General features: G+C 44.9%; 1 protein-coding gene across 1 annotated transcript in view; it reads left to right on the top strand.

The window, feature by feature from the left end:
- The first annotated feature begins 5,405 nt into the window (after positions 1-5,405).
- Positions 5,406-14,951, top strand: part of LOC118584563 (AP-3 complex subunit sigma-2) — a 47,627-nt gene continuing 38,081 nt past the window's right edge. The window contains exons 1-3 of the mRNA XM_036188858.1: positions 5,406-5,566; positions 10,812-10,903; positions 11,562-11,673. Coding sequence (XP_036044751.1) covers positions 5,498-5,566; positions 10,812-10,903; positions 11,562-11,673 — 273 coding nt within the window. The 5' untranslated portion in view covers positions 5,406-5,497. The remainder of the gene's footprint in view (positions 5,567-10,811; positions 10,904-11,561; positions 11,674-14,951) is intronic.

Raw genomic sequence — 14,951 nt, 5'->3', positions numbered from 1 at the left:
TTTCAACTTAACCTTTGAATCTTGTGTTTTTTAGAGGAACATAGATTTAGTTAAGTTCCCTTTGTAGCTTTGAGAGAGTCGGTGCCTGAGGGAACAGAATTCCCTCAGGCTGCAGCTCTTGAGGCCTAACCCTGCTGGTAGCAGCGGCAGCGGAGTTGCAGTTGCTGATTCAGACAGCAGTGGCTTCAAAGGCAGCAACAATTAAAAAAAAAGAACAACAATTGGTGCCCCCCATTGGGTGCCAAAATGTTGTTTGTTTGTTCTCTTTTGCTCTTTGGGGGAACCACCACCCAGCTCCCATATAAATCACACATGGAGGCTTATTCTTAATTATAAAAGTCTGGCCTTAGCTTGGCTTAGTTTCTTGCCAGATTTCCTTAACTTATCCCATATAACTTTTGCCTCTGGGCTTTTCCTGTTCTCTTACTTCTGTTAAATCTTACTCTGTGGCTTGCTGTGTAGCTGGGTGGATGGCCCCTAGAGTCCTTTTGGCTACTTCTTCTTTTTTTTTTCCTCCCAGATTTCTCCTATTTATCCTCTCTGCCTGCCAGCCCCACCTATTTTTCTCTCCTGCCTTGCTATTGGCCATTTGGTTCTTTATTAAACCATCAGGTGTTTTAGACAGGCACAGTAACACAGCTTCACAGAGTTAAACAAGGCAACATAAGCAAAATTAACACACCTTAAAATAATATTCTACAACACATTGCCTCACTGAGTAGTGTGCCCCTGCTCAGATCTGTGACAGAATCTGGAGTGGAAGTCTACATGTCCTGAGTTTAATTCTATATAGCCATGGCAGGTGTATGTATCCTGCTTGATCCTGGGAAGAAGGAATGGAGGAAGATAGGAATTGCTGAGTCTCATTAATATGTCAAATGCAATGCCAGAAGCTTTCTACAATCATGACCAGCACTGACAATACTGAGTTCTTCCTGATGTTAAGTACTTGGAGTATTCTGTCACAACACTCCTATGATGTACATATGATTAATGTCCCCCCCCCTTTTTTTTGGTACATAGACTGAAGCTTTGAGACTCTATGAATATTGCCAGAGAAAGGAATTTAAACCCAGGCAGTCAGTTTCAAAGCCTACATTTCTTTGGTTTTTTTGGGAGGGGGAAGAAGATCTCATACATTTCAGGCTGGCCTTGAACTTGCTATGTAGCTAAGGATGCCCTTGACCTTCTGATCCTACTGCCTTTACCTTCCCATGCCTGTATGCTGGAGCTCACACTCAGGGCTTTGTGCATACTAGGTGAGCACTCTACCAACTGTGCTACATGCCCAGTCCTAAAGTCCACATTCCCCTACACACTATTTTCGTTGTTGTTGTTGTTTTGTTTTTATGACAAGGTTTCATTATGTAGTCCCAGCTGACCTCAAACTCACTCTGTAGACAACCAGGCTGGCCTTGAACTCACAGAGATCTGCCTGCCTCTGCCTTCTGAATGCTGAGATCAAAGTCCACATTTTTGATTACTGGACTCTTCTGCTTCCACATGCAAACTACAGAGAAGGAAGAGGGGTTCAGAGAGGTCAGACAAGTCTTCCAGTTCCTAAATGGAAGGTCCAGGATTTGAGTCCAGAGCTTCCAAAGGCAAAGCTCTTGTCTCTTCCATTGCCCCTGGTTCCTTGGCCACAAAAAGTTTTTGAATATGAGGGCAAGAGTCTGTAGAATCATGTCACTGGTGTCCTGTACCTGGGGTGGTTTACAGACAGGTTGTGATGGGGCCTTATCTTTGAGGGTGGTTACTCATAGGGTATCTGGGGACATTGGGACATCTTACTGCCCAAAGCTCTGTGGCAACCTCTAGAACAGGCCAGCCTGTTAATGTCCTGAGGCAAAGGGCTCTGGCTCTTGGATTTTAAGGAAGGAAAGGTCATTGTGGCTGGAGGTCAGAGGGTAGCATAGCATGGGAGGTGTGTTTGAGATGAGGCTAGACGTTGGGCATGGCAATTTCATGCTCACTAAAGCTTTGAGGACTTTATCCTTAATGTCCTAGAAGCTAGTGATCCTGTGGAGGGGTGAGGAGGTCTGATTCATCTATTTTGAAGCTCAGTTGGCCGAGAAGAAATGGGAGCAGTGAGCTTCTGCTGGTGTCCGCTATAATAGTTGGGTGAGAGGCTGGCATGGTTTGCTCTGTGGCAGACAGAGTGAGAAAAGGGCTCATGCCCAGGGGTATTTAGGGAGCAGAATCAAGAGGCCCCAGGAGAGAGGAAGGAGTCAAGAAAGATGCTCAGCCTCTGGTGAGTGGAAGTGTTGGGGTGAATAAAGTTGTTTAGCAGGAGCCCAGCCTGAGGCTAGGCTAAAATTAGACTCCTGGAGAAGGGAAACCAAATGATCTGTAGATAAGAACAGGCTTTCAAAGACAGGCACAGTGGCTCTTGCCTATAATCCCAATGCTTGGGAGGCAGAAATATAGAAAGGTTCCCACCAGTTTGAAGCTAGCCTGGTCTACAGATGGAGGCCCTGCTTCATAAAATCAAAACCAAAGACCATACAAGCAAACAAACAACAAATAAGGGCCAGTAAGATGGCTCAGTGGGTAAAAGTGATTTGCCACCAAGCCTGAAGCCCAGTTTGAGTCCCAGAACTTACATGGTGGAAGAGAGAACCAATTCCAGCAGTTGTTTGCTGGTTTCCACACTCACAAGAGCTTCAGCACAAAGGTGCCTACCTCTCCACATAACAACAACAAAACAAATTTCAGGCTTAGGGGTTGGAAAAACTGTGTTACAACCCTCTTCCCAGGATAGAAAAGTACTTGATTCAGAGCTGGGTGGGGACCTGGGGGCTCATCCAGGTACCCTGAATAAGTGGGGAAGACCCACAGTTTCACTGTCCTGTTAATAATTGTTATTCTCTTGGTTCCTTAATATGTCTGCATGTAAAATTGGACTTTACTTTTCCCATTATTACTATATAATCACTGTCAATGCACAGTCATATTTTTTGAGACTATTTAGACTGATGACAAATTCAGTGAGATCTGCCTGCTTCTGCTTCCACAGTGCTGAGATTAAAGGTGCTCATCTCTACAGCTGGCTCTTCGTTGTAGTTTGGATTATTTAGGAACAGGTGTCCAGAGTCAGGTCACTGAGAATCTAGGCATCTTCTGTAAAATTTTTGCTATATTGCCAAGTTGCTTCCCAAAAGGGTTATTCTAGACTGTAATCTCAGTACCAATGTGGGAGAGAACTGATTTCATTCTACTTTTCCCAGAACTGGGGATGAAGATTTTGAACAAATATTTGATAAGGTGAATAATTCTGAAATACATTTTAATTTGCCTTTTTTCCTATTTAGAGTGAGATTAAGTGTTTTTCATTTCTTGGGTCCTCCTCCTCCTCCTCCTCCTCCTCCTCTGTTTGTGTTTTGAAACAGGGTTTCTCTGTGTATCCCTAGTTGTCCTGGAACTCACTCTGTAGCCCAGGCTGGCCTTAAACTCACAGAGATCCGCCTGCCACTGCCTCCTGAGTGTTGGGATTAAAGACGTGCGCCACCACCATCTGGTCTGAATCTACTTCTTAAAAAAAATGTATTTTTGGTTGCATTTATCTTCGTGTGTGTGTGTGTGTGCGCGCGCGCGCGCAACAAATGGAGGTCAGAGGGCAACTTGCTGAAATTTGTTCTTCCATCATGTGGGTTCTGGAAATCCAAATCAGGTCATCAGGATTGGCAGCAAGCACCTTTACCTGCTGAGACATCTTATTGGCCCCCGCATCTATGTCTTTTGTTACTCCCTTTGAAGGCTGATGACTTTCAACTTCTGACTCTCCCTCCTGTCTTGACCATCATCCCAAGTACTACGGGCATGGACCATCATCCCAAGTACTATGGGCATGGACCATCATCCCAAGTACTACAGGCATGGACCATCACACCAGCGTTTATGTAGTGCTGGAGACGGAATCCAGGTTTGGTTATGTAAGCATTCTAGCACCTGTGTTACATCCTTAGCTTTATCATTATCATACTTTTTTTTTTTTTTTTTGGTTATTATTGTGCTTGTGTGAGCATAGGTGCACATGTGCTGCAGCAAATATGTAGGGGTTAGAGACAACTTTTGGACTGGAGTTGCTCCACAGCCAAACTATGATGCCCCCTCCCCCACATCACTTATTAAAATTATTTTATGCCAAGGGCTGGAAAGATGGTTAAGACTACTTCTCTTCCAAAGGACTGGAGTTGCTCCCAGCACTCCCAATCAGGTGGCTTATAGCTGCCTGTAACTCCAGCTCCAAGGTGCCCTCTTCTGGTCTCTGAGGGCACCTGAACGCATGTGCTCACACTGACACACAGACACACATGCATACACATGATTAAAATTAAATCCTTAAAATTATTTGACTACAGATTGTTGTGTTATAATTCAACATGTCTCCCTTTAATTCTTTAATTATGATTTAGAGCTCATGATGTGGCTCACTCAGCAGGTAAAGGCACCATCAAGCCTGAAGACCTACAGATGACCTACATTAGATCCCTGGGACTCACACATATGAGAGAACTGACTCCCAAAGTTGTCCTCGGACTTCCACCCATGCACCATGACAGGTGCACATGTTTTCTCCCCCATAAATATAGAAATTAACATACTTCAAACCATCCTAGTTAGTTTGGTTGGTAAAGCTAGTTCCTTCTTGTCACTCTGTTTAGAACTGTCTTTGATATTCCTGCCCAACATCTGAATCATTTTGTCACACTTCAGGGCAATAGCCATTTGAATTTTTATTTACAGTGCTCCCTGCCCCCCCCCCCCCCCCCCCGCATCCCCACAACACACTATACACACCAGGATGTATGTAGTGGTGCAAACCTTTAATCCCAGCATTTAGGGGGCAGGAGCACGCGGATCTCTGAGTTCGAGGCCAGCCAGGGCTACGCAGTGAGACCCTGCTTCAAAAAACAACATATAAATAAAGACAACACCAAAAGGTGTTACCAGTTTGAGACCAACCACACCTTTTAAATGGGATTGCATGAAAAATCCCTTGTGATTTCAACTTTTACCATCTAAAGGAGAGACTGACCATCTGCACGAGGAGACCTTTGCCTAATTCACCACAATATCGTAATACTGAAAAATAAAAGCCCCGTTTTTGCTGGCCCAAGAAGCTGCAAGTTCCCACCTGGTCCCTCAAACTGGCGCAGCTGCTGGTAGGAGTTGCCGCCCTGGATCCGCGATGGAATCAGAGCGAGGGGCCCAGTCTGGGATTCGCGTCCTAGCCAGGATCGGGTTGATAACCAGGCTGGCCAAGGCGACCACGCTCCCGGGCTTAAACACCCCCTCCTCGTGTTCCCCCAGCGAGCCGGCCGGCCTCTCCAGGACGCCAGAGCGGCCGGACCCTTAGGTGCTCGGACCCCGGGGCACTACGGTTAAGTTTCCGGGAGCCGTTTTCAGCAGGGCACCAACCGGAAGTGGCCGTGTTGTGGCGGAAGGAGGAGCTTTCTTGGAGCAGCTGGTGCCGAGAGAAGCGGGACCGGCAAAGATGATTCAGGCGATTCTGGTTTTCAACAACCATGGGAAGCCGCGGCTGGTCCGCTTCTACCAGCGTTTTGTGAGTGCGGCCCGGCCCGCCACGCACCCGCGCCCATTCCCCTTCCCTCGGCCCGGCCCGCAGCAGAGCTCGCCAGTACCTCGGGTTCTGGCACCGCGCATGACCCACCGCCCCTGTTCCTCTCCCACCCTCCCTAGATCCTGGCTTTTCTGTGCTTTGTGACACTTTCCCTTGGGTCTTAGGGCAGGCACGGTACACAGTGTGCTTCGTTGAAATCTTGGACGACAGAAACCACTGTCTTTAATTTTTTTTTTTTTTTAATCGATGAGCGTAGTTTTGTGATGGTCGGGTCGTTGGATTCTTTTAAGTTTTTGTTTTCTCAAGGTGGGGAGAAGTTCTTTCTTGGAATTACTTGCTCCAGCGTTGACTGAGACTTATCAGGGTCGGGCTACCCTTTACCCTGTAAGGTTACAGAAAGTCTCTTAAAATCGGGGGTAAATGAGTTATATTACAAGCTGTCAGATGTAGTGGTGCACACCTGTAAGCTCAGAGCTCAGGAGATGGAGGTGTGAGGATGAGTATTTCAAAGTTATCCTCAGTTCAAAGTCAGCTTGAGCTACTCCAGGCCACATCTCAAGAAACCAATAACTAAACACATGCTGTCACGAGATGGCCCAGCAACCGTTCGTTTTCTAGAATCATTTCCTTTGGGAAAACGCAAACGCCATTATTTGTCTCCTGTACCCAACATTTTATTCGTGGCTAGGTTTCAAAATACATAACTGAGAGACTGGTTAAACCCGAGAGAGAATAGAATCAGAAAACATTCAGGCTCCAGTCTTACCTTTCTTGTGTAGGTTGGCAAGTTGAGAAATGTCTCTTGGATTTATTCATTTTTCATCATAAATGAAAAAATAATTTGCTTTTTTAAGTAGGACTTTCAACGTTCATTTTTCAAAAAGTTCTTAATATGACTTCGACTTATGTGTGCATTATTTCTCCTTAGTTATTGAGTATAAATGACTATACAGCTAACTTACTATATCACAATTTGAAAACCTTTTTATTGATACTCTTAAAGAAACTCCTCCCTGTTAACAGTCAAATCCCCTGGCCCTAAGCAAGCACTACTTTCTCTTTAAGTTTTTGGACATCTTATCTAAATGGAATCATAATGTATAGTCTTTTTAATATTTTTTGTTTGTTTGTTTTTCGAGACAGGGTTTCTCAGTAGCTTTGGAGCCTGTCCTGGAACTCGCTCTGTAGACTAGGCTGGCCTTGAACTCACAGAGATCTGCCTGCCTCTGCCTCCCAGAGTGCTGGGATTATAGGTGTGCACCACCACCACCACCACCACCACCACCACCACCACCACCACCACCACCCGGCTCAAGTCTTTTTAATCTTTTACTTAAAACAATGACATCCACAAGTTTCGTCTGTATTGTAACATGTATATATGTGTTCTTTATTTATTTTGAAGCAAGATCTCAATATGTAGCTCAGGTTGACCTGGAAATGGAAATCCTTCTGCTCAGCTGGACTTGGTGGCACAGGTCTATAATCGCAGTACTTGGGAAACTGAGGCAGGAGGATTGTGAGTTCAAGGCCAGCCTTGGGTACATAGTAAAGACATAAGCAACAAAAACAAAATCCAAAAAACCAGCCACCAAAAGAGAAGAAAAGATCCTTTCTACCACAGCCTTCCACCTCCCAAAGTTACAGGCATGCCACTGTGATCTGTTCATTCCGTAGTTTTATTTCCCATTATTTGCTGTACCTGGCTTTTATAAATAGTGCTGCTGTGACCATTCATGTGTTGAGTTTTAGCGTGGACATAGCTTTTCATTTTTCTTTACTTTAGTAGTAGAATCAATCATTAGGTCACATAATAACTCAATGCTAAACATTTTTTTTTTTTTTTTTTAGCTGAGGACCGAACCCAGGGCCTTGTGCTTGCTAGGCAAGCGCTCTACCACTGAGCTAAATCCCCAACCTGCTAAACATTTTTTAAAAGTAGTTTATTTATTTTTATTTTATGTACATCAGTGTTTTGCCTGCATGTATGTCTGTGTGAGGGTATTGGGTCCCCTAGAACTGAAGTTACAGACAGGTGTGAGCTGCCATGTGGTTGCTGAGAATTGAACTCAGGACCTCTGGAAGAGCAGTCAGTGCTCTTAAAGGCTGAGCCATCTCTCCAGCCCAATGGTGAACATTTTAAGAAACTGCCACAATGTCAATACTATCAACAATGTGTAAGTATTCTAGTTTCTTATCTCCTCCAGTGTGTATCTTTTTTTTTTTTTTTTTTTCTGAACTAGGGAGTGAATTCAGGGTCTCCCTCATTCTAGGCAATTTTTTACCTCTGAGCTATATAATCCTAGCCATGTTGTATTTAATTAAAGGCATTTTAGTGGATGAAACTGAATCTCCTTTTAAAAGGTTTTGCTATCTGTTTCTATAGTGACTAAAGATGCTGAGCACCTATCTTTTCTTATGCTTATTGGCGATTTGTGTATCTTTGAAGATCATAGAATTGTTTGAGAACCCCTTGAGTGAAAGCTCCTTGAAAATCGCTGCATTCTGAAAGCTAGGAAGGGTTGTTAAAGTTACTGGGCACATAAGCAATGGTGGTCTGCCTTTCTGATGAACAGGAATCAGTTGTACTCATTGTTTCATACCCCTCACCCCCACCCCCCATTTTTACCACCTCTACCTATGGCTGGATAAAGAGCTTCAGTGGAACAGATGTTTTTGTCAGTTTTAAAAAGTGCTGATGCTTAGTGTGTTTGGGCTTCTGAGCACACAGAGTTAATCTTTGACAACATCCTGGCAGATGTAAGCTTGGAGTGTTCACATGGAAACCAGGAAGATAGTGATTGATTAGTTCCAGTTTGTGGGCCAGCAATTGGCAGGTTTGCATCCATCATGCATTCTGTGGGTACTGAGAGCCCACACTGAGCCAGCCATTTTCTCAGTGATTAGTTCCCAGTTTTTGTGTTGTGTCTCCCCCCAACCCCCAATAGCTTTTAAATAACTGGCCATGTCAAAGCTAAGTGCAGTGGTGTAGAAAGAAGGGTTAATTTTGGGGGTTGGGGTTAGCTCAGTGGTAGAGTGCTTGCCTAGCAAGCGCAAGACCCTGGGTTTGATCCTCAGCTCAAAAAAACAAAACAAAACAAAACAAAAAAAAGGGTTAGTTTTTTAAAATGTGTTTTCCTGACTTAAGGGAGAACCAGGCTGAGCATTTACTTATGTTCTGCCCCTCAGAAGTATAGTCCCCCAGACCCAGAGCACTGGTGTCCTGCGGGAGCTTGTTAGAACTACAGTCTCAGGCCCCAGCCCAGGCCTTTAAACACCATCGCTGGCTGGTTCATCCCACATTACAATATGAGACAGTCTTCTCACATCTAGAGAGTTTAATTTTTATTTATCTATTTAATGTGTGAGTGTTTTGCCTGTAGGTATGCCTGTCACCACATGTGTACCTGGTGCCCTTGGAGGTCATAAGAGGGCTCTGGATCCCTTTGAACTGAATTTACTGATGGTTCTCAGCCATCCTGTAGCTACTGGGAATTGAACTGGATCCTCTATAAGAGCAACAAATGGTCTTAATGGCAGATCAAATTCTCCAGCTCCTGATCTAGAGTTTTGTTGTTGTGGTGGTTTTTTTGTTTGTTTGTTTGTTTGGTTGTTTTTGGTTTTTCAAGACAGGGTTTCTTTGTGTAGCCTTGGCTATCTTGGAACTTGCTCTAGACCAGGCTGGCCTCAAACTCACTGAGATCTGCCTGCTTCTGCCTCCCAAGTGCTGGGATTAAAAGCCTGTGCCACCACTGCTGGTCTCCCTTCTAGAGTTTCTAACTTCCTAGTTTCTGCCTGGTTTCTTGCTTATCCTTTTTGTTTGTTCAGAGACAGGGTCTCCCTGGCTGACCTGGAACTTACTATGTAGACCAGGCTGGCCTCGAACTCACAGAGATCTGCCTCCTCTTGCTGATATTAAAGCACTACCCCCACCCACACCCGATACCCCACTGCCCCTTTATACAAGGTCTCATGTTCCTCCTGCTTTCACCTACAAATGCTGAGATTCCAGACATGCTGTACCACCACGGGCTTCCTTTCTCCTCTCCACCCTCCCCACTCTTCTTCTCTCTGTTTTGTTTGTTGAGTTGGAGAGCTACAGTACATAAAGTTCAGGCTGCCTGAAATCCACCATTTAGTCCAGACTGGACTCCAACCCAGTGACAGTCCTGCCTTGGCCTCCAGCATGCTGGGTTTGCAGAAGTGAGCCACCATGCATGACTTAAAAAAATATTCTACCATACCTATTATAAAACCGTACATATAAATCAAGTGGAAATCAATGTGATTTATCAAGTGATTCATTTACAGTTGAAGTTTCTCAAGATTACAAGTGACTATTAAGTGAAAAAAGTTTATTTGTAGTTTGTTTAGTTGACCAAAATTCAGATCTGTAAATACAGCATTTTCTGTTTTTCCCAATAATCCTTTGTTGGTGAGCAAGACAGCATCTTGTATGTAGTACTGGTATTATAGTAAAAAAATGATAAATTTATCCTTGAGACATGTACATGATTACATATTGACCTTCACACAGTGCTGCACTTTGAGATTTGTTAATTACACAGTATTCATGTTCTTTTCAGGGGGAAAAAAAAGCTGGGCAGTGGTGGCGCACACCTTTCAGTCCAACACTCGGGAGGCAGAGGCGGGCGGATCTCTGTGAGTTCGAGGCCAGCCTGGTCTATGGAGCTAGTTACAGGACAGCCAGGGCTACACAGAGAAACCCTGTCTCAAAAACCAAACCAAAACCCTTGAGGAACTTTGTGAATTTATGGAGTCTGACTCCTTGTTTGAATCCCAGCTTGTCTATAAGATAGGAACGGTTTGTGACTGAGGTACTGAGGTAAATAAGTGCACCGGAATCCCTGTAGCCTGTCTTTCCCAAGTCATTCTCTGCCTTCCATGTGCTTACACATGATCTTTTCCAATGTTCCCAGTGAGGAGACCCCCCCCCCCACCCCCCACCCCCGCCTTTTTGTTGTTTTGTTTTTCGAGACAGGGTTTCTCTGTGTAGCTTTTTGTGCCTTTCCTGGAACTCACTTGGTAGCCCAGGCTGGCTTCGAACTCACAGAGGTCCTCCTGCCTCTGCCTCCTGGGTGCTGGGATTAAAGGCGTGCGCCACCCCTGCCCAGCTAAGGAGCCCCTTTTTACGTAGTTGCCCTTACTGGTGGGCACACTTTTTCTCACTTGCCCCCTGACCTGGCTTTTTGCTCTTGTTCCATAGCCTGAAGAGATTCAACAGCAGATTGTTCGAGAGACTTTCCATCTGGTCCTCAAGCGAGATGACAACATCTGTAACTTTTTAGAAGGTGGAAGGTAAAGATGAGCTTCAGGTCGCCAGCCCCTTAGTTTCCAAGGTCCACTTTGGGTGTCTGTCTCTGCTCTTGTTTCTTCTGGTACACTCGGGCCAGTGACTCCCTGATGCAGCATAACCTGTTCTTTTTCTGATTGTGTGTGTGTGTGTGTGGGGGGGGCAAGGCTGGGTTCCTCTGTATAGCCCAGGCTGGCCCTGAACTCAGAGTCCGCCTGCCTCTGCCTCCTGAGTGCTGGCATTAAAGGTGTGCGCCACTGCACCAGACTCATGTAACCTGCTCTTAACTTGAGCTGCTGTTTGTTTTATTGTATGTACATTGGTGTTTTGTCATGTTCATCTGTGTGAGGTTGTCAAGACCTCTGGATCAGGAGTTACAGACTATTGTGAGCTGCCATGTGGGTGCTCTGGAAGAGCAGCTGGTGCTCTTAACTGCTGAGCCATGGCTGCACCCCAAGCTGTGTTTGGATCACTGGCGGGGTAGGTAAAGGGGGAAGTCAAGTGGCTTTATGTCCTCTTCCAAACTTAGTCGCCATTCGTGTGGAAAGTGCCTGCTCGGGGTGCTCACCTTCCTCTTTGTTAGGCCATTTCCATTCTTGGTGCAGGGGTCCTCTGCTGTGTGTACTGGGATTGAGTTCTCAGCTGCTGACTACTGTCTTCCAGTCTGATTGGTGGCGCTGACTGCAAGCTGATTTACCGGCACTACGCTACCCTCTACTTCGTATTTTGTGTGGATTCCTCTGAGAGTGAACTTGGGATCTTGGACCTCATCCAGGTATGTGTGGTCATCCAATAATGGAAGTCACATTAGAGTTCACACGGGGATTTTGAGTGACCAGCCGTGGTGAGGATCCTTTTTCTGTCTCCTCATCAATGTTGGGAAGAGTTGCCTGATGTCCACCAGGTGGTGCTCTGGGAAAGCGCCTGAGCAACCTTCCAGGACTTAGCTGTCCATAGTGCTTGCTACCCAGCCCTTAGTTTTTAATGTTTTGAATTTTCTTTCATCTTTGAAACTAAACTACATTAAGTATTTATACTTTCTGTGTCCAAGACACATGCACCTGTATTTGTGTAGATGCTGTGGAGGCAGAGGTTGGCATCTCGTGTTCCTCAATGGTTTTCCACCTTATTTTTGAGATAGAGTATTATCTGGAGCCAAAGCTTCAGCTAAGGCAGGCTTGCCAGCAGGCCCCAGACATCATCTTCTCTGTCCCCTGGAGTACTAGAGTTTGCTGCTCTGTCCTTTTTGTTTGGCTCTGGGAGATCAAGCTTAGCTCCTTCTGTTTATGCAGCAAGAGCTTTACCGATGGAATCATCGTCTCCCCGACCCCAAGTGTCTATACATTTCACTCTTACTTGTAGCGGTAGCCTGGAGCAGAGCATGGTACGCACAGAGTAGCTTCTCCCCAGTTACTTTCATAGCTAATTTTCGTTGCAAAACCAAGAGCCAGTGTTATCTTAAGGAAGAGGGCTAAGGGCCCATGTGAGAATAAAAGTGTCTCTTACAGAAGGAAATGAAAGAAGTTGAAAGCTGAGCACGGAGGGGCTGGAGTCCCAGCTACTCAGGAGGCCAAGACAGGAACACTACAAGCTGCCTTTTGTGGGCCTAGTCCTAAGGATGAAAGAATTTTTAAATAGTCTAAGAATGAAACTACATGGGACAATTTTATTGGAATTTGAAAGAAAAAAACAACAGGACTGACATGCATCAGCTAGTCTGGCATAGAAAGGGTGAACAACTAGAGACGTCATCTCAAACAAGGTGGAAAGTGATGACCAACACCTGAGGTACCCTCTTGACCTCCAAATGAAAATCATACTTCCTAAGTTTGAGGTCAGGAAAGCATTGAATTTCCTATTTCTACACAATCAGCTGGACAATGCATAGTTAAAGAAAATATTACATGGTGATTAAGGTTAGTGTTTGCAAATTAACTCATTATGGAATGCCTGATACTGATTCCAATAAAAGTACAGAATTGATCCAGCTGAGGTAGTGCATTCTGAAATCCCAGCACTCTGAGAAACACAGGCAGGAGGATCACTGCCAAGTTCAGGCCCCATCTGGTCTACATAGTGAGTTCCAGCCAGCCAACGCTACTTAGTGCGACTCTGTCTAAAAACAAAACAATACCAACAAACAAAAGTTGCAAATTCATGAAAGAAAAACATGAAGTCATGTTCAGAGTAAATACAGCTTTCCCTTATTGGGAGGCGAGACAAAGAGTCCAGCAGCCTCAAAGGTGGAGTCAGGAGGTCAGTTCTGCCAAGAAGCCTTCAAGAACCAGGAAGGGAAAACTCGGGGAAGTTAGGACTCAGTGAACGGTGTGTCAACACTACTGTCCACTAAGTGAGTAAAGCCAGCAACAGCTCAGCTCTCCGCCAGCTTAAAATACTATTGTTTCATTATAAATGGGAATGTTTTAATTAAGTGTGTATGTGGGGGATTTAGCTCAGTGGTAGAGCGCTGGCCTAGCAAGCGCAAGGCCCCGGGGTTTGATCCTCAGCTCAAAAAAAAAAAAAAAATGTAAGTGCCGTGGTGCAGGTTTAGAGGTTTGTCTTATTAGGGTTTCTGTGGCTGTGATAAAACACTGACCAAAAGCAGCTTAGGGAATGGGTTATTTCAGCTAACAATTCCATACCACAGTCCATTACTGAGGGAAGTCAGGGCAGAAACTCAAGTTGGGCAGGAACCTGGAGACAGGAGCTGATGTGCCTTGCTTTCCATGGCTTGCTTGGCCTGCTTTTTTATATAACCCAAGATCACTAGCCCAGGAGTGGTACCACACACAGGGAGTGAGCTGGCCTCTCCTGTCAGGAAAATGCCCAACAGGCTTGCCCATAGGCCAGTGTGGTACTAGCTTGTGTCAAGTTGGCATAAAACTAGCTAGCACAAGGTCAGAACTGTCAGCAAGCACCTTACCACGAGTCAGCCGTCTTGCTAACTAGTCCAAGGCTTTTGTTCCTTTGTTTGTTTTGTTTTTGGTTTTTTTGAGACAGGGTTTCTCTGTGTAGTTTTGGTACCTGTCCTGGATCTTGCTCTTTAGACCAGGCTGGCCTCAAACTCACAGAGATCCGCCTGGCTCTGTCTCTCAAGTGCTGGGATTAAAGGCATGCGCCACCACTGCCTGGCTGCTTTTGTTCTTTAGTATTAGAGTACTTCAATTCTTGAGGTTTTATAACATCTGATACATAATAAGAAAAATCAGTTCCTGTTATCACCATTTTCTCAGAGTAGTCTTTCATATTTTCCAGAAAATTGATTTGTAATATGTAAGTGCAGAACTTTCCAGTTTGGTAAAAATTTCCAGTATTTTTTTTTTTTTTCCTTTAAGACAGGCCTTCTCTGTATTGCCCTGGCTGTCCTAGAACTGCCTTTATAGCCCAGGCTGGCCTCGAACTCATAGGTTGGCCTGGCTCTCCCTCCCGAGTGCTGGGATTCAAGGTGTGCTCCACCACCACTCTGGCTTTAACTGCTATTTTTTTTAATTTAAATTTTTTTAGAATATTTATTTCTTTTTTATGTGTATCAGTGTTTTGCCTACATGTATGTGTGTGTATCACGTGCATGCCTGGTGCCTCCTGAGGTCAGAAGAGGGCATTAGATCCCTGGAATTGTAGTTATGGATTGTTGGGAGCCACCGTGAGGGTGCTGGGAATTGAACCCAGGTCCTCTGCAAGAGCAACAAGTGACATATCTGAAAAAACAACCACTGAGCCATCTTCCCAGCCCGTAACTGTTATTCTTAAACTATTGTTAAAGTGTAGAGTTATAAATAGTGCCACTGTGAAATGACTGCGTTTGGTTTGGAGTTACACGTGCATATGCACCTGAGGAATACAGTCACTGGGTCCTAGAGTATTAATACTTAATGGCCAGTCATTTTCCAGTGTTCGGTTTCTAGTAGAAACCATGGACCAGTTATCAGTCTTAGGTCAGGATGTCAAACACTTCTGCCCATTGCGTCTTGATAGCATCATCCAGGAAAACAGTAGTCAGGCTCAGGATGGAATAACACTTTGCTAACTAAGGCAGAAATTGGTACCAGTTGT

This window comes from Onychomys torridus, chromosome 1, assembly GCF_903995425.1.
Source record: "Onychomys torridus chromosome 1, mOncTor1.1, whole genome shotgun sequence".
Lineage (NCBI taxonomy): Eukaryota > Metazoa > Chordata > Mammalia > Rodentia > Cricetidae > Onychomys > Onychomys torridus.
This window is presented reverse-complemented; position numbering and strand designations above follow the sequence as displayed.